Genomic DNA, 27874 nt, shown 5'->3' with positions numbered 1-27874 from the left:
CTTCCATTCTCACTTTTTATTATAGTAGCTTTCATGACTTGAGTATCTTTGAAATGTCCATCAAAAGGTTCTCAATAATCACATAAAAAAGCATGCATTAATCAAAACTGTTTTAAAGCCTGTCTTTAGCATCATACTCTCAAAGGTTTTAATAAAGATGATTACACTTATGGTTCCTATTCTTTTCCAATGAGTCTGGGTCAAGGCTTTTTTGGGCTTAGACATAATTCCACTCATGTATTTTAGAAAGAATGTTTCATATCAAGCTTTGGTTCAAGGCCATTATTTCTATGAAAATATAATTATACTGAAAAGAATTCCTATTATAAATTGTGGTAATGGAGAAGCTATTAAAAAGCAATTCTGTCTAGTGATTGCATTTTACAGTATTTTTATAGTTTTAATCTCCTACACTAGAAACAAGTGCCTTCTTCTGACCCACATCAGTCAGCAGATGCAAGCATTCTGTTGGTAATTGTCCAAGAATATAACATGAAAACTCTTTTGTTTACTCCACTTCTTTAACATGCATCCACCCCCTTTGTCACATTTTCCCCATAACATGGGGAAATGAAACTATGTTGTCAGGTGGATAGAGAGTTTCCAGGAAGAAGGAAATGGAATGAAACAGAGAACAATGGACGTTTGGTCTGGAGCTATAGAAGTATCTCAGAAAGGATTTGACTCCCATTCTCTAAGGCATTTTAAATGCCTCATGATTAAAACTTTATATTCAATGTAATCTATCATGCACACAATATGCATATGTACAATCACATACACAACTTAAAACAATTTTCTTGATGTAGTAGAAATCCTTACACCATGCTGAGCAATGGCTTTCCCCCCACTTTTTTATATCGGCAACTTCTATACTTATAGACAATAAACTGATAATTCCCTCCCCTCCACCACTTTCTTCTTCACAACTCCACTCTCCATCTTAACCCCTTCCCCTCTCCATTAGTCTCTCTTTTGTTTATGTCATAGTCTTTTTCTCCTACTATGAGAGTCTTGTGTTTGTATTGCTAGGCACTTTGTGGCCATGGATATTGAGGCGAATTTTTGTCTGGACAGTTGCATTGTAAGGATTGGTGCCCTTCCTTTGGGTCTTACTTTCTTTCCTCCACCTCTTCCACAATGGACCCTGAGCTTTGGAGAGAATGACAGAGATGTTTCAGTACTGGCCACTCCTCTGTCACTCCTTCTCAGCACTATGTTGCCTTTTGGGTCATCCCAGCGGTCACCGCAATCTAAAAAGAAAAGCTTCTCTAACCAAAATGAAAGTAGCATTAACATATGAGTGTAGATATTAAGTAAAGCACTTACAGGGCAGTTTGGTGAGCATGATATATGCATTTATCCAGGCAAGAGCAGACTTTATAACCCTAAGGCTCATGACCTCCCCTGCCATAGGCTTTTGATTAGGTTTTCAGTACCAGACATATATTCCCTCGCATAGAGCAGGCCAATTAGAGACTAGTTGGTTTTCCCCAGAGAAGAAATGTTACTATTGCACCCAGTCAGTAATTTGGTCTGTTTGGTGAAATTTGAGGCTACCAGTGTTCACTGTTTTCACTGCTGATAGTGTCTGTCTCCCATAGGGCTGCATGCATGCAGCTTTTTCCAGCTTACAGTTGGCTGGCTACAGGGAGAAGGCTTTCAGCTCAGCTCAAGCTTCATTTCTCAGTGACCTTGCTGCCCAGACATGTGAAGTCTTCAGCAATCAGGTCTTACCATCTGTTACTCGTGGGAAACCAAGGGCCTATTGTTTTTGGAGGCAATAGGGATCTCCCTGGCCAACAACTCACTGGAAGGTATCCCATCCCTGGCACTGAAATTTTTCTGGTAGCAATCTATGGCTTCTGGATATGTCATTATCCAAAAAAATAGGCTTTAATATGTCTTATTCAGAATCTTGAATTTTGATTGACCCTACCCCCAACCCTTCTCTACTCAATTTCTTCCCCTGGCCTCACTTAGGCCTTTTCACTCCCTGTAATATGTTCTGGTACTTACTTATATAAATAATACAATCCCCTAAAGTCCTTCTCTCTCCTCCCTCCCTTATAGCCCTTTTCTAACTAACTGGCCTCTGCTACTGATTTTTGGTTCCAGATCACACACGTCTATACATTTGTAGCTAGGATACACATATAAGAGATAACATGTCACATTTGGCTTTCTGGGCCTGGGTTACCTTACTTAGTGTAATCTTTTCCAGATCCATCCATTTCCCTGCAAATTTCATAATTTCATTTTTCTTTACCACTGAATAGAATAGAACTCCATTGTGTAGATGTACCACATCTTTATTATCCATTCATCTATTGAGGAATATCTAGGCTGGTTCTGTTTTCTAGCTATAGTGAATAGAGCAGCAATAAACAGGGTTGTGCAAGTATCTCTAAGGTAAAGAGAAGAGACATTAGGATATATGCCTAGGAGTGCTATAGCTGGATCATATAGTAAATATATTTTTAGCTGTCTCAAGAACCTCCACACTGGTTTCACAATGGATACACCAGATTACATTCCCACTAATAGTGTGGAAGAGTTCCCCTTCTCCTGCATCCTCACCAACAGTTACTGTCATTTGTTTTCTTGATGGTAGCCATTCTGACAGGAGTGAGATGGAATCTCAAAGTAGTATTAATTTGCATTTCCCTGATTGCTAAGAATGTAGAACACTATTTTAGATGTTTGTATGCCATCTGTATTTCTTCCTTTGAGAAATTCCACAGCCCATTTTTTAACTGGATTGTTTGATTTCTTATTGTTTTGTTTTTTTGAGTTCTTTGTATATTCTGGATATTAATCCTTTGTCAAATGTATGGCTGGCAAAGATTTTCTCCCTTTCTGTAGGTTGTCTGTTTGCTCTATTCATAGTACCCTTTGCTGTATAATAGCTTTGTAATTTCAGGAGATCCCAGTGGTTGATTAGTTTTTGATTAGATTTCCTGAGCATTTGGGTTATATTCAGAAAGTCATTGCCTATGCCAATAAGTTTAAGGGTTAACCATACCTTTTCCTCTAGCAGTTTCAGAGTTTCAGGTCTGATATTAATGTATCTGATTCATTTAGATTGGATTCTTGTGCATGGAGAAAGACAAGGGTCTTCTACATATAGATATCCAATTTTCCCAGTACTACTTGTTGGAGTGGCTGTCTTTTCTCCAATGAATAGTTTTTACATTCTTGTTAAAATCAGTGGCTATAGCTGCCTGGATTAACATCTGGGTCTTGTATTCTGTTCCATTGATCTACATGTCTATCTTGGTGCCAATGCCATGCTGTGTTGGTACTTTGACTTTGTAATGTAGCTTAAAATTGGATATGGTTAATACCACCAGCCATACTTTTGCTGCTCAAAATTATTTTGGTTATTCAAGGTTTTTTTTGTGCTTCCAAATGAATTTTAGGGTTTTTTTTTTTTTCTGTGAAGAATTTCTCTGGAATTTTAATGGGGATTGCATTAAATTTGTATATTGCTTTTGGTAAGATTAACAATTTCACAATATATCTTCCAATCTAAGAACATGGAATGTCTTTCCATTTCCTCATGTCTTTAGTAATTTCTCATTTGAGTGTTTTAAAATTCTTATTGTAGTTATCCATCCTTGGTTAAGTTTATTTCCAGGTTGTGTGTGTATATATATATATATATATTTTTTTTTTGAGGCAATTGTGAATGGTAGAGATTCCCTGATTTCATTCTCCATATTTTTGTTGTTAATATATAAGAAAGCTTCTGATTCCTGTATGTTTATTTTATATCATGCTACATTGCTAAAAGTGTTTATCAGGGCTAACAGTTTGCTGGCAGAGTCCTTAGGGTCCTTTATGTATAGAATCATATCATCTTCAAATAATGATAATTTTATATCTTCTTTTCTAATTTGTATCCCTTTATGAGTGTCTCTTGCCTGTTGTTATAGCTAAGACTTCCAGTACTATATTAAATAAAAGTAGGGACAGTGGACACCCTTGTATTGTTCCTGAGTTTAGTGCAAAAGCTTCAAATTTTTCACCATTTAGTATTATGTTGGCTGTAAGTTTGTCATAAACAGCTTTTATTATGTTGAGATATGTTCCTTCTATTCTCAGTTTCTGTGCACCATTTACCATGAAGGGATGTTGGATTTTGTCAAATGCTTTTTCTGTGTCTATTGAGATGATCATGTGATTTTTTTCCCTTTCAGTCCATTTTTGTAGTGTATTACATTTATCAATTTGCATATGTTGAATGATCCCTGCATCTCTACGATAAAGCCTCCTTGATTGGGGTGAATAATCATTCTGCTTTCAATATATTTTCTTTGGTTTTCATGTTTAGTAGTTTAATTACAACATGACAAGGAGAGTTTCTCTCCAGGTTTTGTCTGTTTGATGTTCTAAAAGCTTTCTGTATCCACATTGGCATTTCTTTCCCAATTTGGGGAACATTTTCTTCTATGGTATTGTTGAAAATGCCTACTAAACCTCTGGATAGAAAATCTCTTTCTATTATCTCCTGAATTCTTATGTTTGATCTTTACATAGTTTCCTGGATATCTTGAAATTCCCATTTATGCCTTCTGCCATCTGGTCTTCTACTTTAAGTATTCTTTCTCTCCATCCTTTCTACTGGTAAGGCTTTCCAGAGTTTTTTATTTGACTATGTTTTCCGGTGCTAGTATGTCTGCCCAGTATTTCTATTTACTTATTCATATCTTGCAATGACCTCCTTATTTCATTAAGCTGGTTTTCTGTGTTCTATTCAGGAGTTTATTTTCATCTTCAATTCCTTTATTTTCTTTTTGATTTCTTTGAATTTAGATTATATATATATATATATATATATATATATATATATATATATATAATCTTTTTCATGAATTTCATCTAAAACAGTCACATTGGGGGCAATTTCTTATGTATTTATAATTTTTGGTGGGATTGTATTGTCTTGATTCTTTGTGTTTCTTGTATTTTAATGTAGTGATTTTTTCATCCTGAGTTGATTTGATACTTGGGTTTTCTAATTATTTGTGGTGCTTTTAGATTTGGACGTCCAATTTTATGTACTAGGAGTTTAAGGTGGAAGTGTAGTTCTCGTACACTAATCCAACGGCAGTAGTCGTCCTAGGCATTGAGTTTGCCAGCTATTCAAGTATTCTACTGGACTGCAGGGAGCAATTTACTGATAAATTCTAAAATTCAACTGAGCAATATACACATTCAATGAAAACCAGCACAGAGTATGCAAGTGCTGGGATTGAAATAAACAGATACCCTTATAAAGCCAAAATCCCTAGGGATGTTTATTGCTCTACACTCTTACTCCTATCAGCTGGGAGGTTAAGATTTCTGTTGTGAAATGGGTTCCAGGTCAGCCTTCAGTATATGGTCAGAGGGATAGGGAGGTATAATTATTTTTTTTTTCTTGAATGCTTTCTTTTAAACATATAGATATATAAATCAAATTTCACCTTCAAAAAAGGATAATGAACAAAGCTCTGGTAGTTTCCACTGTTCCATACCTGGGTCCTCCAGAAAACATAATGCTCATGGTTTTCAGAAAGCCATCCACCATGGATCATATACAAAATGTCTACATTTATCAAGTATTATACATTAATTTATTCTTATTTTCCTAGAATTTTCCTCTTTGGCTAAGCAGATGCTTACTTCAATAGTCTAGCCAAAATATTTGCAACATATTAGAAATTAATTTTATTACATTGAATTATATATCTCTCAAAATAGTAGTTCACTTGGTTGAAAACAGTGCATTCTTGTGTTCTTTAACTAAACTCTTTGTGCTTTTTAACAGGATATAAATACCTTGTAATTCATAATATGGGATGTCCTTCAAAAACTCTCAAAAAATGTATGTGTATGCTCAACAACAAAAAGGGTGTCTGGGAACAAACTTTGTCTCTTGCATAAATTTGGACAATTATGAATGAAAAGAATATTTCATAATATATTATGTCAAGTTGAAAGGTTAATGTGCATAAATAGTGTCCACTAAAATGCAGCTATACTCACTTATTACCTGATGTTCCTAGCTGCTTTTACAATGAAAATAACTTATTATGTCAGGCCAGATGGCCTACAAAACTAAAAATATCCACCATTTAGCACTTCTGAAAATGTTTCCTGGACATTTTTCTAAGGAACATGCCTAGTACTAGAGGAAAACATAACCTTGAGCCAAAACAGACGTGATTTTCTCCAATTCTTCCATCTACACTGTAGCTTTATACATATTATGCAACCTTTCTGAAGCCATTGAGTCCTCTAGAATAGGGTGGGGGATATAACAACTACAAAAGTGACATGTGTACCTGTGTACACATATGTATTTATGTGTGAAAAGCCATGTACAAGTGTGTGTGTCATCCTCAGGAGCATTTTTTTCCTTTTGGGAAAGTATCTCTCATTGGTCTGAATCTCATCAATTAGGCTAGACTGGCCTGGCCAATGAATGCCAGGGATGCATCTGTCTCCATTTCTCTAGAGATTATAGGCATGTACCACTTTGCCAGGTACTTTAGGTGGGTATTGAGGACCACACTTAGGTCCACATGCTTGGGAGGTAATTACTCTATCAATTGAGGTCTGTGTCCAGTACAAGTAACATGAGTTTTTTTGTGTGTAATTTTTATTCTCATCTATTTGCAAATAGAGAGTATGAGAGGGAGGGAAAGAGAGAGAGACAGAAAACAGAGACAAATAGAATGGGTACACCAGGGGCTATGGTCACTGCAAATGAACTCCAGATACATGCACCACTTTGTACATTTGACTTTACATGGGTACTAGGGAATCAAACCCAAATCACTAGGCTTTTCAGGCAAGTGCCTTAACTATTGAGCCATCTCTCCTACCTAGTATGAGATTTTAGACAAATATATTAGCAATATCTTTATAGGTCAGAAGTGCAATAAATGTCATTCAATGTGATTATTGTTAAATGTTTTTACTTAGGGTGGTGTCAAATTTTGAATTATATCTGAGGACTAGTAATGCATGAGGAAATAGTGTAATAAATATCTTTATTCCCTATATCTCTATATCTACATCTACATAGTGGTAAAAGCCAGTGATGCAAGCAGAAGAATTGTGAGATCCAGGCATGCTTGCGCTACACAGTAAATCCCAGGCCAGTCTGAGATACACAGAAAAGCTTTTGTTTAAAACCAAAAAAGCAAAAGGGATTGCATGCCACAGTAAAAAAAAAAAAAAAAAAAAAAACCTTAAAAAATAGATAAATTGGCAATATACTTGTAGTAGACAGCACCACATTGCTCAGATAAATATATAAACCAGACACAGTTTATGGGACAAAAGGGCTTATTTCAAGTCTACAGATCCAGAGATAGTCACATCAGTGTCAGAAGAAGCTGCTTCCATACATCCAGGCAGAGAGAAACAACCACACATCCAGCAAATACCAAATAGCAGTGAAACAGGAATCAATAAACAGGACCCCAAAAGCTCAAACTTCTCTGGTTATGTTTTGGGCTAGAATTCAGATCCACCTCCAAACTCATCTTTGGGCTGGACCCCAGGACCCACTCCAAATTACACCTCCTCCAGCCATGTGTTAGGAAACCCAAGTTACACACTTTAATTAAATACCAAAATCTATGGGGAGACATACATTCAAACTATCACAATTCTGTTTTGTATTTTTTCCATTGAAAAGATGCATGAAAAGTTTGTTTTCATACTGCATGCCTTTCTCATAAAATAAGTAAAAAATTAAATATCTTCATGTAAACAGCATCCATTGTTACACAGGTAATCATTGTTTGCTATCACTAGATATTACCTAAAATAGGTCACTTGATGACAAAGGAAGTGAACTGCAGCAAAGGTAACATAAATAGTATTTGTTATTTATGAGGATTTAAAGAAATGTATGGAGCATGGTAGATGGCTCAGTGGCTAAAGGCACTTTTTTTAGAGCCTGCCAGTCAATTCTCCAGTCAATTACCCAGAGCCAGATAGGCATTTGTTTGCAGCAGCAAGAGCAGCTGGTGCACCTTTTCTCACTCCAACACACACACACACACACACACACACACACACACACACACACACACAAATAAATAAATAATTTTAAAAAGAAGTACATGGCAATTTAGGGCTCACTAATAAAACAATGATGTTTCAATCTATGTATCAGCCAAGTTTGGTGGTGTACACCTATAATCTCATCACGAGAAACCTGAGGCAGGAGGATGAGGGTTACTGACTTCATGATCAGCCTGGTCTATCATGAGTTCCAGGTCAATAGGTGACACAAACCAGATCCTGCACCACAAAAACAAAATATTTTCATTGAAAGCAACAGAAATTAACAAATAATCTTTATGAATGAGCATTTCCACCACAGAGCTTTGAATAAGAATAGTAGAGGCACAGTTCAGAACCAAGCTAACTTTCTTTTCAGGTAGTTACTTAGGAACTCATTCCCGAAAGAATACAGGTGCCAGCCTGCCCAGGTAATACTAGATGAGAACTCCAGTCTGATTTGATGGATATACAGAACAGCATCCTGACACTTTTTCATTGGTTTTTGAGCATTTCCCCCTGTTGACAGGCTTTTCTGGATTTGTACTTCCCTTCCTGGCTCACCAACCAATCCAGGTCATTCATATGCATTTGAACTTTACAGTGAGGCTGTCCCATTTGGATGCCTAATTTATAAAATGGGATAATTCCAAGTTGCTATGCAAATTTTCCTAAACTTTTCCTTTTTGGGACATTTTCCATTTAGGGCAGGGAGAACTCTCAGCTTGAGTTTTTTTCTGTTTTTCTTCTACCATTTTTACCTTTATTTCAACTCCCTTAAAATAAACCTTTTATAATTAACCCTTCATCATGTCTACACTTATCAGTTATTTGCTAATCATAAGACAAGAACTTGAGTCACTGGCTTGGGGAGACCTAAGCTCATCCAGATGCCACAGAGTCTTCATTGTTCTCAAGCCCATAATGGGAGAGACATATTATGGGGTATGTTTGAGGAAGAAAAAGGGTCACTAAAAGGTACCCAAGGAAGTAGTAAAAGGGACTTAAAAGAATACTACTATAGGCCTTCTCACTCTCCAAGGATGTTGTTATTACTTTCTTGCTGCTCGAATAAACAACTGATGGTAAGAAACTTATGGAAAAAGGATGCATTTTAGGTTTACACAATACAGGAGAAACATCATCAATGGTAGAAGAAACTGGTTCATTTCCATAGACCCATAGCAGAGAGACACTACCAAATAGGCAGCAAACACCAACAGCCCAACCTCAAACTGATCCTTTAAACGCCTTAGGGCTGGACTACAAGATTCATCCCCAGTGACATATGTATTCCCCAGCAGGGCACAACCTAGTGGAGACTCAAGTTGCAAGCTCAATATTAATCAAAAATCACTGAGATCTTGTAGTCCATTCCTAAGGTGTGGAAAGAATCAGTTAGAGCTTGGGTTGTTGTCATTTGCTGCCTATTTGGTAGTGTCCCTCTGCTATGGATCTATGGAAATGAGCCAGCTTCCTCCACCATTGACACATTGGGTCACCAACTGCTCTAGAATTGGCTAACAAATCCACTCAGTGGAATAGAACCCATAGCTGGAACTGGAAAATAAGTCAGAATCATACCCAAAAAATGAGTTCACTCTCCAATATCAATCTCCCACCAATCTTGTGCTACAAGAAGGCCTACACCTATTAAATTTTCTCTAAATTAATAATGGTTATTCCATTTATCTAGAGCTGACTTCATGCGTCATTGGAGAATTTGCTTCTATTTTTCAGAAGTATGCAGAACTTAAGAAGAAAATCAGCCCATCTTACTCCAACAGGGCTCCAGCTAAAACCATACAGTAATTGGGGAAATGAGTAAGAGTGCTGCTTTCTTGGTGAACCTGGGATCAGCACAAGGATGAAGGAGATAGATACAGAGAACACTCAACTCCTGCCAAACCAGAGATCCAGAGACACAGAGGGTCCCAAGACCTCATCACTGAAGTAGACCTAAAAAAATAAATAAATAAATAAAAACACCTGGCTTGGGGAAATTCACAGAAGAAGGAGCAGAAAGATTGTTAGAGCCACAAGTTGGGACATTATGGACAGAGATATTACCTTTTCCCCATAAATGATCGCTACCCCCCACAATGCACAATCCATAATCCCCATGGGGATAATTGGCAATCCTAATAGGGAGGGGCCCTTTTGGGGGGGGGAGCAAGAAGGAGGCTGTGGATGGTACCCACATGTGCCATTTACACACTGAGTATGTACATTTCTAATAAAGAAAAAGAAAGAAAAAAATCACTGAGACTCTGGAGGACATTCATTTACATTCAAAGCACCACAGAGGATGTGAACTATATTTTAAACAAATAAAGTCAATATGTAATAAACAGAAGTCAGAATTAGGTAGGAGTTGGACATGGCCAAGTGGATATAAGAATTGCAGAAAAGTACAAATGAAATGCTTTTCACAGAGCCCACCACTGAGTTTACACAGTAGTGGTCATGATTTGCATATAAGCTTTGAGATATTCAGTGGCAATTGGTCACCAGGAAGAGACAGCCTTCTTCCACACTAGGGTATGTTTTCCTAACATCATACTCATTGAGTGATCAGCAAGCTGGTACCAACAGGAAAAAAGGCATGCAAATTGTACTTTTAACAGCCCAGCCTCACAAACTGAGTAGTGAGTAAAATTTGTAGGCAAGAACTACATGAAGTAATAAACTGTACATGCTCACTGTTCATCCCAGAACAGAAACAACCCTTGATCAAGAGAGAAAGACCTGGTAGATGAACACAGATGACATGGCTATAGCATTTGAAATGTCCATCCCATCAGACGATCCAACGAACTCTAATCCTCTAAGCCACTTGAAAAACGAAAAGAAAAAAGTTCTTAAACAACTAATAACAACTAAACTTTAGGTTTCTGATTTAAGAGCCACTTTTTTTTTTTTTTTTTTAGTTTTTCGAGGTAGGGTCTCACTCTGGTCCAGGCTGACCTGGAATTAACTCTGTCATCTCAGGGTGGCCTTGAACTCATGGCAATCCTCCTACCTCTGTCTCCCAAGTGCTGGGATTAAAGGTGTGCGCCACCACACCTGGCAAGAGCCACTTTTCTTTAGAAGAACAACTTTCCTTCTATAACCAAAGCTCCCCAGGAAAATTCACTCTTGTCTGTTCATTTAAGTCATTCATCATATAAGCAACTGGCAGTTAAAAATACTCAGAAATTAAATAAAATATATATTTAAAAAGTAGGGCTGGAGAATATTGCTTAGTGGTTAAAGCACTTTCCTGCAAAGCCAAAGAATCCAGATTGTAGTGGCTGAAGGACCTGAGGTATCCATTCTCTCACTCTCTCCCTCTTTCTCTGTATCTCAAATAAATAAATAAAATATATTTAAAGATCAGGAATATTTCCAATATAGCCAATGTCCTACTGGTTTAGAGGATAAGGCACTTGCCTGCAAAGCCAAAGGACTCAGCTTCTATAATTCCACAGTCCATAAACCAGATGCACAAGGGGGCACATGTGTCTGGAGTTCATTTGCAGTGGCTAGAGGCCCTGGCACACCCACTCTCTCTCTGCCTGTCTTACTTCTCTCTCTCTCTCTCTCTTTCTCTCCCTCTCTCTCTCTCTCTCTCTCTCTCTCTTTCTATGTGTGCTTACAAATAAGTAAATAAAATATTTTTTTTAAAAAAGAAGCTTATATTGGACTGGAGAGGTGGTTTAGCGATTAAGGCACTTGACTGTGAATCCTAAGGACCCAGGTTTGATTCTTCAGTACCCATATAAGCCAGATGCACAAGGTGTTGCATGCATCTGGAATTCATTTGCAGAGACTAGAGGACCTGGCCCTCCCATCCTCTCTCTGTCTCCCTCTATCTCTCTCTCAAATAATTAATTAAATAAAATATTTTTTAAAGGAAGCACATGATATCCTCCACGTAATATAACACAAACTAGTATATCTTTCACTTTTCTTCCCCACATCCAATCTACAAACATCCACCAGACAACAGTCTTACAGCAAAGTCACATGGTAACATGAATTGCATATCAATTTTCAGATTCTCAACTTTTTCCTCTTTCATCAGCCTATTGTATGCAATACTTTTCATGCATGGTAAATGCAGTCTAAGCCTGGACTGTCCCTCCAAAAACATGATACCGAATACATTTTTTTTTGTTAGTAGTAGAAGCAGGAAAACAACACTGATGAAATTAATTTACTCACTATGTAAATTCAAATATCTAAAACTTACCAATTCATAATGCAATCAGCAAAAAATATTACTGTGCTTTCCGTCATCTGATCTTATAATATATCTTTAAATTCCAGAGTTTATTTTATAAGTGGAGTAAATCTCAATTTTTTTCTGATCATGCTCCCTATGGTCACATGTAGTTAGTGTTTCCCATAGTAGACAATTCAGAGTTGCAGAAATAGAGAATACAGCCTGGAATTGAAACCTAACTAATGTTAAGAACTATGGCCAATTTTAGACAAAATAATAACTTCTGACTATAATAATAACCACATCAATCTTTTGTAGTTGGTGTGTTTGTGCGTGTGTGTGTGTGTGTGTGTGTGTGTGTGTATAAACATATTAATGGATGGAAGACATTAACATTAACTTAAATGCCCCAAGCACCAAAAGCCACAGCTCACATAATCTCACTTGCTGTGAAATCTAAAAATGTCCGATTCAGTGCCACACAAGGAAGAATATCTTGAGCTACATATTAAGTAAAGAGAAACAGGGTGTAGAAGAATAGTTAGTTACCAAGGACTAAAGATTGCAGGAAGGAAGAGATGCTGGTCAGAATACATAAAGTTTCCAGTAGGCAGAAGGACATTCCACAGTTTTGTTGTAAAATATGTTGAGTACAGCTGAATGGTTCTTATTAAGTGAGGACTCCTCTTAAAATATAAATGTGTATGAAGTCTAAGGTATGGTACTAAGCTTAATTTCATCATTCCTATATATATATATATATGACCACAGATATGTGTAAATATGTATGTGATAAAGACCTTATATGTCCACATATGTGTGTATGTATGCATATAAACATGCTTGTGCATGGTGAATAAACATCACATTAAACCTAAGTATCTAACCTTTGGTAAAGAATTTGCCTATCATATATAAAGCCCTATATTCAATGTCTAGCACCACATACAAAACATCATTGTAGGACTAGAGAGATAGATCACTATGTAAGATAACTCCCATGTAAGCACAAGTCCCTAAGAGGGTGTGAGACTGCCTGAGTTAAATTTCATAGCATCCCTATATAAATGGCTGGGTGTGACCACACATGTCTATACCCTATAAGGAACAGACACCTGAGAATCGCTTAGGTCCACAAGAATAGCATGGTCCAGAATAAGTGACAGACCCAGTCTCAAGGAAACATGGAGATGAACAGTTGTTTGCATACACATGTTCATGGGATGTGCACATTATGAGTACAGTACACAAAGACATCACACATACCACAAACATGCATATGTAAAAGAAATTATTGATTGTAGACCATATATATACATATATGTGTGTCTATATACATACATATATATATGTGTGTGTCTATATATATGTATATATATATACAATTTTACATCATTAAACATTTTAAATAAAATTTTATATTAAAGTTTAGTAAGGAAATCAAAGTTAGTTCATTCATAAGCTAGGATTTGATATGCTACATAATAAACATTAATCCCTCTCAATATATTTTTTTTGTATTTATCATATAGGAGTGAAAGGCAACCTTATGATTTAAACTTGAATTATTTTTCCTGTCTGTCTCTCAAATTATGTCCACATATAACAGAACAGTTATGTTCTTATGCTGTGAAATAAAGTTGCCTTGAAAATTTGGTTTGTGTTTTTGATTTGGCAGTGATAGGGTTCAAACCCTGGACCTTATGCATGGTAAGCAATTAATCAGCCACTAAGCTATATCTCTAGTTGCACAGATTGTTAAATGAACCCCAGCTTAAAATACTTACATGAATATATTTTAGCAAGTTGTTTAACTTGACAAGACCCTCTGTCCCCTATTAGGTAAATAGGGATAATAGCAATACAAGGGTCAAAATCACCCAGGAAACAATGACATAATGCAGACAAGTCCCCTAGCTTCATGTTTGGAATAAAGTGAATGCTCCGTAAACACTCAGAGAAATAAAGCACAACTTTAAGGCCTTCATTACTTCTGTTGTCCTTTCCATTATTGTTGTTTATTCTTATTCTACCAGTACTCAACAACTTTCATCAAGTTTTTCTGCATTTTTCTGAAATTACAATCTTTTATCTTGGCATATTTTTTCCTCTCTCTGATTTTTACACAATCCTTCCTTCCTACACTTCCCACAGTCTGATTCATTTGGATGCCTTCACATTACATACCATAATGCCTTTCACAAACCAGGAAGTCAGCATTCAGTTGAAAGGCTCTTTGAAAGATATCATGGGTTGTAATATGAGGAATGCATAGGATAATGGCCAAACAGAGGCAGAAACATGAGTTACAAGGCTGGAGCAGAACCCCAAAAGAAGAGAGAATAGAGACAGGCATGAGTTATCTATCAAAGGAATAGAAAAAAAGAGGACAGAGAGGGACAAGGATGATCTTGAATATAGCATAAATTCTAACTTTTCTTTTCTTACAGACACATTTACCACATACAAGTCAAAATCAAGATGACTTTTGCAGTGGCTGAAATGAATGCATGTTAACAAGTATGTTTGTGTACGTAAGCATGTAGTGCATGAATTTACCTTTTACTCAAATCCCCAGTTATCATGAGTTAACCCTAACCACTGCACTCTTACATAATGGGAGCCCAAGCTGTATATGTCTGCTAATCCAAGTCAATCCATGGATAATTATATTATGCAGTGGGGTATTTTCAAACACTTCAAGCAATGAGTACTTTAAGACAGCTCAACACTTTGGCAACAGTAAATTAGATGGTTTTAATGAGCATTTATTTGCAAGAGTTAGTGGACTAATTATTGGATACTTTTGAGACAATAGAATTTTAAGGTCCAAACCAAATTGTTGTTTTTATTTAACCTTTAGTATATATTGAAGTCAAATTACATTTCCAATATATCATCCTTATGTTTCCTGAATGCCTTCTGTTATCATCAAGCTTATGAATAATATCTGCACAGTTATTGATGACCAAGTTTATGAGAAGAAAATACACCCCAGGATCATACCCTTTAGTTGTGCTCACAAGCATGCTTTGATAACTGTCAGTATTTAAACAGGATAAGTGAAATACAATTCAAGAGCTAGGCTGCAGCAACAGAGGTGGCAAAGATTTTAAGTAAATTTATCTGTAAAACACAAGGGATGTCAGGATTGAAAAGCCAAGCACAGTGACATCTGCATTTCACTACTATCATTGCCAGCAAGTCTAGAATTTAGTTGGCACTATAAACAAATACTAGATAAGAAATGGTAGACATTTTGGTCACAGCTTACCTGAAATGTAACATCAGATACCAAAAACCTCAGATAGTTCTAGACCATAGAGTTCTATGTACTGTGAACAACTACTAGATAAATATGGCAATCATTTTTGTCACAGCTTACCTGAATCTTCACACACCATATCAAACACTACAAAATCATATGGTTCTAGATCTCCTTTGAGATGATATACTGATAAGTTGAAATCCTTAATCAACTTCTAAGTGATTACAACAGTACTGTTATTAAAACCAATTGAAAAAAAATATCTCTCAATCATTTCAGGGAGAACAGGAAAAGTTCATTTTACTTTCATATCATTACTTAATCATCATGTGGCTAAGAAAAAGAAAATTTTTACAAGAAGTTACTCAAATGATAATGTCATAGAAGAAAATGATGGTTAGCATGAAGACCTGAAGAGCCTCACATCTCCTTGGTCAAGATATTTTACTCAGTGAAATCACTGGTATAAGACATGTAGAGATTATGAGTTTCCAATGCAGCCTACATTGGTGAATTCAGTTGGCACATGTTTCACATGACTACACTTATATTGTCAAAGAAAGCCCAAGTTCATGAATGGTGGCTATGAATTCAACCCACAATTATAGTATGGACAATTTAGAGCAATATTTTATGAAAATCATCTTTATTTCCTTCAAAGGCATTGCACACAGTCTCAGTCACAGAAGACTGAGTCATACATGCAAGTAGACAAAATCGTCCAGTGCATTTCTGAGCCCTGAAACAGGCAAACAAAAAGTTCTGGGCTGCATCGAGTCTAGAGTGGGGGCATTTACGTGCTTGTCATGGCTAAACTTGCTTGTCATATGCACTAGACTGATAATGACCTAGGAAATTAGACAAGCACACACTGAGTCAATCTGAAGGCAGTTCCAGTCACCATTACTTTACGAGGGTACCAAGCAAATGAACAGTTAACTCTCTTTAATGCATTTGTAATGTTATGGCATCATGGGGCGGTGAAAGGAAGTAAGAGGCGGGGCCTATTTGGAGAAAGTGGTTCACTGAGATGTCTCCTCAGGAGTTGCATCTTAACCCGGCTCACACCTCTATTTCTTTTCTCTGCTTCCCACCTGCTTTAAGGTAAAGAACCTCTCTGCCCTGTGCCCGGGCTCTCTGACTCACCAAGTATCCAGAAGCACAGCCAAGCATCCTTTAAAGTGAGGTGAATGACACCTTCTTTAAATTGTTCTCTCAGGTATTTTCATCTCAGAGATACAAAGAAACAGAACTCCTTTAAATCTAGGACCAGGGCCAGCCAACATGATATCATCAAGCAACCAATTTTCCTTTCCACATGCACCAAATTAGGTTATCACTCAGGCTGGTTTTCATGGGGATTACCGGTTTAAATCCACTAAGAGAGATACATGTCCCACAAAATGTGGATGAAGGTGGTCCTTAAAGCCAAACAAACCTTAGGAAGATGGATGGGTAAAGTATTTATTGAGCAAACATGAAGATCTGAGTTTGGATATACAGAATCCACATATAATGCTGCATATTCCAAAGTGAAGAAGGCAGAAAGGCAAGAATCTTTGAGGCTTGCTGGCAATCTTTTCTAGCTGACATGGTAAGTTCTGGGTTCAGTACAAGATCTCATCTCATAAAAATAAGGTGCAGATTAGTGGAAGAAAAGACCCAACTCTGGCCTCCACATTCACATGAACATAACTGGAGTCACACATATATGAACATACATGTACTCACTCATACACACATGTCCAAAAGTAATAAAATGATTTAATTCACCAAAGGAGTTTAATTTCCCAAAATATTCTCACTAGAAGACTAAAACATAAAACAAAACAGAATGTCTTATGAGAAGTTTAGAAAGTCCACATATTGTTTAAACATTGTGTATGTTCTCTCAGCAAGGTTACAATATTCAGGGGAACTCATTTAGCAAAGTATTCAGTATCTTCTGGCAATATATACTCAGTTGGTATTTATAACCTTGTATGTGAAATCAAAGTCCCTACTTCCATAATTCATCTCATTTCTGTTTGAGCAAGTATGAGATATTAGAAACCATTTGCAAAATGGCTAGGTTTCTATTTCATACATGAGTAGCAGTATGCTATCCAAAAGAAACAGAATACAAGCCACCTATATATTTCAAATGTTTCAAGGGACTGCATGAGAATTAACATAAACAGATACAATTAATTTTAAAATATTTTTACTTAATCTAATGTAGCTTAGAATTGTTAAGCTGATTACCATATGAAAATGAGGAATTTTAAAACAAAAAGTTACTACATTTTGGAAATACTGTATGCCTTTTTTAATGTATGGAAATCTGGACTAGTCGCATTTTCCATATTCAGTTACCAAAAAACTTGTAGATAGGGGTTCTTCCATCTGAGTAGCCAGGGAAGCTCAATCATGAACTTACTAAGCAGTAAATCAATACCTTCCTTGGGTCCTTGATTGTTTTAGCCCATGGTTGAAACCTGTGACTTTATTTTAGAAGAGAAAACACAGGAAGCAAAAGTCTATTTGAGAATCTATATAATTATTTCAGAAAGAAATAAAAATTTTGTAATAACCACACTGACTACAAGTTACATAAATGACTAGAGACTATTTCCTTGCCTATAATATAGCTGATACATGATATAACCCCAGGCCTGACACTCATAATATTATTAATAACAACATTATAAATAATAATAATATATACTAATATTATTACTGTTACCATGGAGGTTTATCTCCCTACTGTACCTTATCTGGTTTTCTGCCAGAATGCTCAGAGTAAAAAGGACTCTATTTTCCATGTCTACCTAAATCTCTGGCTGTGAACCTTTCTTGATTACAAGCACATAAAAAAATCCAAGTAACAGCTGTATACATGTAATTCTAATACTCAGAATGCTGAGGCAGCAGGATCATAGGGTCAAGATGAACCTGCAATACACAGTGAGCTCCAGGCTGGCCTGAACTATACAGTAAGTCATTCTAATAAATAACGCCAAAAGAAAGGCATGCAACATCAAGGCCCAAGGCTTACCCATCAAAATATCTGCTTTGGGATGGTGAGATGGCTTAGTGGTTAAGGCACTTGGCTACAAAGCCAAAGGACCCATGCTTGATTCCCCAGGACCCATGTAAGCCAAATGCACAAGATGCTGCACATGTCTGGAGTTTGTTTGCAGTGGCTGACAGCCCTGGTATGCCCATTCTCTTTCTCCATCTATCTGCCTCTCTCTCTCAAATAAATAAAATAAAATAAAAATACCTGCTTCATAATGGGAAATCACCCATTTGTTCACTGCTAACTCTCAAATACCTATAGATTCACAACAGATACAGTATTTACTCTGACTGGTGAGGGATATATTTTGATATTTTCAAATTCACAATTTCTAAATTCCATGTCATGCAACCTAATAAGTCAATAAATACTGGTCCTGACACCACATTAAACAAAAATTTTTGTCTACCATTGGAAAGTGACAATCCTGTTGTGGTGTGGGGAAATCCACTGCTGTGTAGGGCAGGGTCTTCATGTCACTCTGTAAGTCACTTCTTGATATGCATGGACATAACATCCTCTAAACCCAATGTGACACAGAGTCTTGAGGCCAATAACAACTCATCATTTTCTCTCATGCCTCACATTTATCCCACCAAGAAATTTCCCCAGTTTGATATTCAAAATTCAAAGGAACAAGATTTTGCCTACCAACTTCCTTCCCACCCCGAGTCAGCCACCATTCTTGACTATTAACAACATCCAGGCCTCCCTGGTATCTGTTCATTTGCTCACCACTCTACAACCAATCTGTAACAATACTGCCTGCAGGATCCTTCAAAATCATCTGAAGGATCAGCCTTCCTCTGCTGAGAGAATTTAGCAGAAAAGTTTGAAATATTTTCAGTGGCTCACAAAGTCCTTTATTTTCCGCTGTGCTCATCTCCATTTTCCATTTGAGTCTTACCAATGAATGACTTGTCACCCATACCTCTTCCTGGTGCAAATAGACTGTCCTTGCTGTTGTTGAAACATTTGTCATGTGTTATATTAGAAGTTTGCATGGGAAATGTACTTTGCCTGCAGCTATCTTCCACAGAGATTTACAAGTTCAGGTCAATAACTCAAAGTCTTTGTTCACATCATCTTCTTAATGAGGAACCATATGATGACTTCATTTGCAACAGCCATGCTCAGCACTGTCATCCTGCCCTGTTCCTCTCTTCCACAATACCATTCCCTCCAAATCCAATGCCATAATCAGCTGCAAGGAGATAGCCAACTTCATAGCAACACAGATCTCTATCCAAGGTCATCCCTGAAAACCAGGGCTGGTTTTGTGCAAATGAAGAGCAAGTGTTTACTTACGTAAGAAGCTATAAGGGTTTGTAAATAAAATTGGATTAATTCACATATGAAACATTAGTATATGGTGTGTTGCTTAGGGAATTGCAATCTTCAAAATTATATTATGAAAAATTGGCTTTTTGGCCATTTTTTAAGCAGTGTCTGTAACTGTTGAGTCATCTCCCTGGCTTCCTTAGGCATTTTTTTTTTTTAATTTAGTTATGCCTGTGTGTAAGGTATATGTTGTATGTATAAGCACCCATGCCATGGCTCCCATGTAAAGGTCAGAGCATTTGTCTTCTCCTTCCACTTTCTTTTTGAGACAGGTTCTCATATTGTTTTGCCAGTGAACATACCAGTCTGGGTGGCTGATGGGCTTATGACCCTGCCTCCTATGAGGTGGGTGCTTTGGAATCACATGTTCCTGAGAAACTTTGCCTCTGGTGTAGTTGCTAGGAAAGTGAATTCTGGCCAAAAGGCTTGCAAGCAAGCACTTTTAACCACTGACCCATCTCCCAACCCCCATTTTTAACCAAATTTTTAAAGAGCATTGATTGAATACTGTGCTTCCTATACTGAATATTGGTACCAAATGACTAGCATTTTTGAATAAAAATACAGTTAACTGCATTATATGATAAATACCTAGCTAGAAATTGCTATTTAATTCTTTGTTAAAAGGAAATTCATGGAGACCAAAAAGAAAAGAGTGATTGAAAAATGTGCAAGATAACGAATAACAGAAAGCATAATTGGATAAGATGGAAAAAACAAATTGTCTACTATTGGTTGCACTGATTGAGTCTATGCTTGTTGCTAAGGATCAGCAAATTAATTGTTTTTTATTAATATCTAAGGCATATAGTATATTTCCTCAACCATAAATTATTTAATGAATATAAAATGATCCAATATTTTAATAGAACATCATACTCCAATGCCAATCTTCTGTTCTAAATTTTATCAAATCCTAAAGGAGTACTAATGTTCAGTACGTAAATCACCATATGCAGTCAATATTCTTTAAAACTTGTTAAAAGAGCCAAATCCTTCCCCATAGTGTAATTATAAAGATTGTCAATTCTCTAAGAAATTTACTGCACTTAATTTGTTAGGCATAAATTAACCTAATTCTTACTTGAAAAAATTTAAGACTTTTTAATACCATATTATAGATTCAAGCTGACCTTTAAATTCCTTTAAAGATATCTTCACATTTTACTCAAAGGCAAAATGTGTTTTTTTATAAGTTTGTCCATCAATATGTAAGACATGTGTAGAAACATGCTCAATACAATTTACATGTCAAATAAAATTACAGCTAACAGTTTTAAACTTCTGAAAAAGGGATCTCATGTTCTTTACTATAGAGCACCTCAACTTTCTCTGGATGACCCTTCCTTAACCACTGGTGAGAGACTTCAAGGTCACTTCTCGAGCTGTCCTTATGAAAGACAGTAATGCCGCTTTGTTTCCTCTCTAGAAATAAGGAAGCTCAAAACTTTGTAAAGAATAAAACGCAAAATTGTATTTTCATTTGTCAGTATTGAGCTTTCTCTAAAGCCTGCTGAAAATGGCAGAAATCCAGAGGGCACAACTTCCTTTGCCCTGTGTATGAGATTAGAGGCAAAGACAATGTTTCAATCCATTAAAACTGCAGCAGGTGGGGGAAACTTATTTTACAACTTGGAAGCTTTAACTTATAAACCAAACTTGATTATAATTTTGATGTTTTATCATTGAAACAGCAAAGAAAATTTGAAGCTTGATATAGGATCCTAGACATGAACTCTAACAAATTCATGCAAAATAGTATATCTTAGGCAATATTATATTTTTCTTCATTCCACAGCAATTTTCTTCAAATAGGAAAAAAAAAATAAACAAACATGGAAAACTACATTTTTTCCAGCTTCTTTAGGCATCAAAGAAAATGTATTTGTACATAAAATGGGCCTTAGGAGGTCTTAGAAGATGAATTATTTTAATACTGAGAATAAATGAGTGAAGGAAAAGTGAGCATACAGGGGCCAGGGAGAAGGTTCAGTGGATAAGACTTACAGTGCAGCATGAGGCCCAGAGCTCTGGCCTTCTGGGCCTGTGTAAACGCTGAAGGGGTGACACCCCTGTAATTCCTGCACTCGGATGTAGGGATATGAAATACCCTGGGCAACTCAGCTCACTAGACTATCAAAATCAGTGGTCTCTGGGTTCAGGGAGAAAACCATTAGTAGTTAAGGTCAAAAGAGTGATTGAGAGAAATGTCTGATATCAATATTTGGTCTTCACATGCACTTGCACACACACTTTCTTGTACACATGTGCAATTTCACAGGTGGTCATGATGCTGAGATTCATACACACCACTCACATATATGCATGTAAATAGACACAATGAAAAAAATGGTAAAAGTAGCTAAATATAAGTGGATTTTATATATCTGTTTGTATTATTCCAGCTGTTTTGGTCCTTGCAGAGTTTCATAATAAAAAAAAGGAAAGAAAGAAAGAAGGGGCTGGACAGATGGTTCAGTGGTTAAGGTGCTTGACTGTAAGTCCTAATGACTCAGGTATGACTCCCCAGAACCCACATAAATCCAGATGTATAAAGTGGCACATGCATCTGAAGTTCAGTTGCAGTGGCTAGAGGCCCTGGTATAGCCATCCTTTCTCTGTCTCTATCTCGGTCCATTTGTATCTCTCTACTTGCAACTAAATAAATAAAAATATTTTTTAAAACTTTCAAAAAGAAAGAAAATTAGGGCTGGAGAGATGGCTTAGCGGTTAAGCGCTTGCCTGTGAAGCCTAAGAACCCCGGTTCGAGGCTCGGTTCCCCAGGTCCCATGTTAGCCAGATGCACGAGGGGGAGCATGCGTCTGGAGTTCGTTTGAAGAGGCTGGAAGCCCTGGCGCGCCCATTCCCTCTCTCTCCCCCTCTATCTGTCTTTCTCTCTGTGTCTGACGCTCTCAAATAAATAAATAAATAAATAAATAAATAAATAAATAAATAAAATAAAGGTGTGAGCCCATCAGCATTAACACTTTAAAAAAATTATTAAAAAAAAGAAAGAAAATTAAAACAAAAAATACAAATGTCATATTATATATACAGTATTTCACTCTTTTCTTTTCTTACCAACTCCTTCAAAAATTAATATATGCATAAAATTATAGTAATACATTTTTAAATAGTTTTTATTTTTACTTATTTATTTGACAGAGAAAGAGAGAGAGAGAATGGACATGGCAGGACCTCCAGCCACTGCAAACAAACTCCAGAAGCATTCACTCCCTTGTGCATCTTGTTCCTTGTGCATCTGGCTTATGTGGGTCCTGGGGAATTGAACCTGGGTCCTTAGGCTTTGCAGTCAAGTACCGTAACTGCTTAGCTATCCCTCCAGCCCCTATTCTAATACTTTTATATGATATAAACATGAAGATTTTTGTTTTGCCTAGTAATTTGTACTAAATTTCAATTCTTCTAAAAATTGCAAAGAAAAATCTCCATTCCATGGTAGAAGAATAATAAACAGTACTGCCTTTAATCCTTGAAGTGAAAACACTGGCATACTTTAAATAGTTTACTTAGTTATTTTTATTTATTTGAGAGAGAAAGAGAGACAGAGAGGGAGAGGGAGAGGGCGGGGGGAGGAGAGAGAGAGAGAGAGAGAGAGAGAGAGATTGGGTACGCCAGGGCCTCCAGCAAGTGCAAAGGAACTCCAGACACATGTGCCACCTTGTGCATCTGGTTTACGTGGTTACTGAGCAGGTAAAGATGAGTCCTGAGGCTTTATAGGCAAGTGTCTTAAGCACTAAGCAATCTCTCCAGCCTATGGCATACCTTAAAAGAGATATTCTCTTTGTCCCTTGGGGTTTACCTCTTTCGCTGGGAAACAGTTCTGAATGAACATTTTTAGATTTTGGTTTTCAAATTGGGAACACTAATGATGACTTAGCCATACATCTTTTATATCAGGTACCATACTTTCTAGGTAAAGAAAATGACTTGCAAAAATTAAGGGAAAGTCCAATAAGCAGATGATCACCAGAAGTAAGATTGTGAAGTTCCTTACCAGAGGAAAGAAATTGTTTGTTATTGACACTAATGGAGACTTACTTCAATGTTTATAAATTCAGAAAGTGGAGGCAGTAGAGTCAGGTGTTCAAAGCTAACTTCAGCTATGTATTGATTTTATGTGTAGCTTCAGATAGGTGAGACCCTACCCTGCATCCACTCCCCAGAAAAACCAAGGAACCAAAATCAAAAATGATTTAAGTATATGACTTACGACTAGATTTTAGAAGATAGAGCTTACTATTACCTCCTAGGCAGCCAAGGAATGAAAGCAGGAACAACTGTTTCCATGACAACACCATCTTTAATTGCCAGAAGCAAGAGCAACTCTTGTCCAGTCTCAGATGAATTGAATGCTTTGTCTTCAGGTAAATCCTTTAATCTGTAAAATATTGGTACAAAGAATTTAGACTTAAAAAAAAAAAAACAGTTCCTTTATACAAGAGATTTTCTTCTTTTCTTTTAACTGTGTATCCTTCACAGAAATTCAAATCCTCATATAAATATTTATAAACAAAATAGAGGATGCTGGATTTGATGATAAGGCTCAGGGGTTAAAGGAACTTGCTCAGTTACCCTTCCAAGTAGAGTTAGGATCCCCAGAATCCATGAAAATGGTGGATGTGAAGGGGAACCCTGGTCTGTCCAAACACACCTATGGCAATAGCAAGTGGAGTCATAAAAATTCTACAGCTTGCCAACTAAGTAATCTGACCTTCTCAGTGGAAAGAAAAAAAAAAAAAAGAAATCATTTGTTGCACAAGACGGAAATAGAAGAAAACCACCCTGAGATGGTCTGACCTCCTCAATTGGCCTTGGTACATATGTACACACACACACATACACACACACACATGGTAATTTATAAAAATAATGCTTGAGATACAGATACTTAAACAGCTTTTTAAAATGTTTGTTAAATGTGTATACATACATACATATTTATATATATGTATATATATGTATGTGTATATATATATATATATAATTTGAAAGATAGATAAATAGACAGACTAAGAGATGTAGATAGAAAGAATAGGTGCACCAGGTACTCCAGTCACTGCAAACAAACTCCATATGCATATGCTACCTTGTGCAACTGGGTTACGTGGGTCATAGGGAATCAAACATGGGTCCTTTGGTTTTGCAGGCAAGTACCTTAACTGCTAAGACATCTCTCCATCCTAGGAAGAAGCTTTATCAAATTAAATTTTTTCACCAGTGCTAAAATACTAACTATTAACATATTAAGTATTAAAGCATCTGCTAGATAATTACAAGAAATAAAATATTAACTTGAATTTCATTTATTCTCTTTTCCTCTAATGATAATGTTTTTACAAAACTGTGAGTTAAATAAGCAGATGTCTTGAAGCCAGGGTTTTCATAAGTTCTTTTTTAAATTTATTTTTCAGGGCTGTGGAGATGTTCCTAGCAGTAGGCATGAAGACATGAGTGTTGATCTCTAGCACCCTCATAAATGCTGGGAATGATAGCCTGACTGAATTCTTAGTGTTGGAGGGGCAGAACATGGGACCCACGGGGCTCGCTGGCAACCTAGCTTGCTGGATTGGTGATCTCCAGGTTCAGATACCCTGTCTCAAAAAATAAGGTAGGGAAAGGCTGAGGATGTCATCTGGTACCAAACTCTTACCTCCACATACACAGACAAAGCTCCTAGGCACATATGAATACATATATACCACTCACATACACAGACATATACAAACACATACATGCACATCATATACACATGCAAAGATTATATCTTACATAGGATATAAAATATTAGCCTTCATCTTGGCATTTTCAAAAATTTGTTTTTTTTTTCATTTTTTTCTCCTTCTCCCCCTACCTTCTGCCTATCTTTGTATCCATCTACACCCCCTTCTGTTTTTTTTTTTATTTATGTTTTATTACCTCCTTTCTTATTTGCCCTGAATTATGAATCCCCAATATGACATACAAATTAGTAACTAACATTAGTAATTTCCATCATAAGTCAACTTTATTTCTAGAAACAACCACTGAAAGCTCTCCATGACATATATTGTACAGAACCTATCAAAAATGCTAATGGAACAAATTATTCAGTCTGAGAACCTTGTAAATGAAGCCTCTTATTTGGCTTCCTTGAATTTCCATAAACTGAATATGTTTATTGAGAAGAAATAATTATGTGAAAGCACTGTGTCATTTTGAGAGGTCCCTAGAAACTAGTTAAGCTGCATGGTTAATGATCAAGTAGACTAGAGGCAGCCATACCAAAAATCAGACAACCTCCAAAGTGCTACAATTCAGCTCATACCATGCCTGCAAGTTAATGAATACAGTTTTCCTCTTGGACAAATAAATGGTCAATTTTGTATTTTAGCAGCTGCCATTGGCTGGGCTATTTTAGCTCTCCCCGAGCCATAAGAGGAAATCTCAGGTTTCTTCATGAAGATGCTCTGTATGATTGGTTCCTGATGTGTGGTTTATTTATTTAGACATTATGATCCAAATAATAACATTGTCAAGTGTGGATTTTTTACAACTTGCACTTAAGGGCAAAAGTCAGTTATTCCTACAGCAAAGTTGTATGTGTGTAGTCTAGTAAAAGTTCTAAGATGGCAATTAAAGGCACAATTGCTTTCACGATGGCAGGAATTAGGGATAGCAATCCAGTTACTTCCTCATTGCCAAGAGAAAATATTTGACCGTAAACAGTTTAAGAAAAGAAGGGGGGTTATTTTCAGCTTACAGTTAATAGAGGAAGCCTCTCGTGGTGGGGAAAGCATGGTGGCAGGAGCTGGAAACTGCTTGAAGCCCGTCCTTAGGGAGGATGTGGTAATGACTGCTACTGCTCAGCCAGCTTTTTCCTTGTATACAACCCAGGAGCCCTTAACGTGCTGCCAACAGTTAAGGTAGGCTTCCCCACCTCAATTAACCTAATCAAGATAATCCCTCACAGGCAAGCACAGAGGCTATCTTAATTTATATAATTCCTCACAGGTGATTCTAGGTCTTACCAAGTTGACAATATAAGCTATCACACAATCACATGGGTAGTTGGGAAACTCACACAATCACGAGATCTTTAACCTCCTCTCAGTACCTGAATTAGTACAAATTACAGATGTCTTACTTTGAGATTCCCCAATACAAATACTGCAACACGAATTCCAGAGAAAATTGCTTACTTGGAAGGTGAAAGAGAAAATCAATCCTTGGCGGCTGGGGAGATGGTTCAATCAGTATTAAATCGCTTGTTGGAGTTCAGATCCCAGCCCTGATGTAAATGTCAGGGGTGTGGCATGGTGGCTACCTGTAATGCCAAAATGCAGGAGGCAGAAAAAGTGGATCCCCAAGGGAGGAAGGAAGCCACCTGGCTAGACAGACTCATTAGAACTTGGGATCTCTGGGCTCAAGTGAGAAACGGAGAGCAATCAAGAAAGAAACAGTCATCAACCTCTGGTCTCCACAGGTACACAGACATATCCATACACACACACTCACACTCTTTTCTCTCTCTCCCACTCCCACCCTCTCCCTCTCCCTCTACCCCCTTCCTCTTTCTCCCTCTCTCTCTTCCTCTTTCCTCCTCTCTCTCCAGGAACAGAAGTGGGGACAGGAAAGCATCCAGCAAAGGACCATATAGGAATCATCCTGCCACCATTAATAATACAGTTAACCTTCCCTGACATTGTAAGCAACAAGTTTACTGCCACTGAAGAAATCCTGGAAATCCATCCTGGAAAGATCATGTATGTGAAAGAGACACAAAAATTGCCCTTGCCAAAAGCAAATGAGCTGAGGTATGTACCTATCCACTCTCATTTGTGGTCTCATGGAAGCTGTTCTTTAGGACTGCTAGTTACCTAACAAATGTAATTTCTTATAGGGGAAGCAAGTGCCTCCAGAGGCAAAG

General features: G+C 37.0%; 1 protein-coding gene across 4 annotated transcripts in view; it reads right to left on the bottom strand.

Annotated features, from left to right (window-relative positions):
- The window catches only part of Cntn3 (contactin 3), a 443276-nt gene that overhangs the window by 300261 nt on the left and 115141 nt on the right, over positions 1–27874 (bottom strand). For all 4 annotated transcript variants that reach the window (XM_004651504.2, XM_045133940.1, XM_045133938.1 and 1 more), the window contains one exon: positions 24212–24346. In XM_004651504.2, the coding sequence (XP_004651561.2) occupies positions 24212–24266 (55 nt within the window). In that variant the 5' untranslated portion in view covers positions 24267–24346. The remainder of the gene's footprint in view (positions 1–24211; positions 24347–27874) is intronic.

Source organism: Jaculus jaculus, chromosome 14 (genome assembly GCF_020740685.1).
Source record: "Jaculus jaculus isolate mJacJac1 chromosome 14, mJacJac1.mat.Y.cur, whole genome shotgun sequence".
NCBI lineage: Eukaryota > Metazoa > Chordata > Mammalia > Rodentia > Dipodidae > Jaculus > Jaculus jaculus.
The sequence above is the reverse complement of the archived record's forward strand: the minus strand, read 5'-3'. Positions and strand labels throughout refer to the sequence as shown.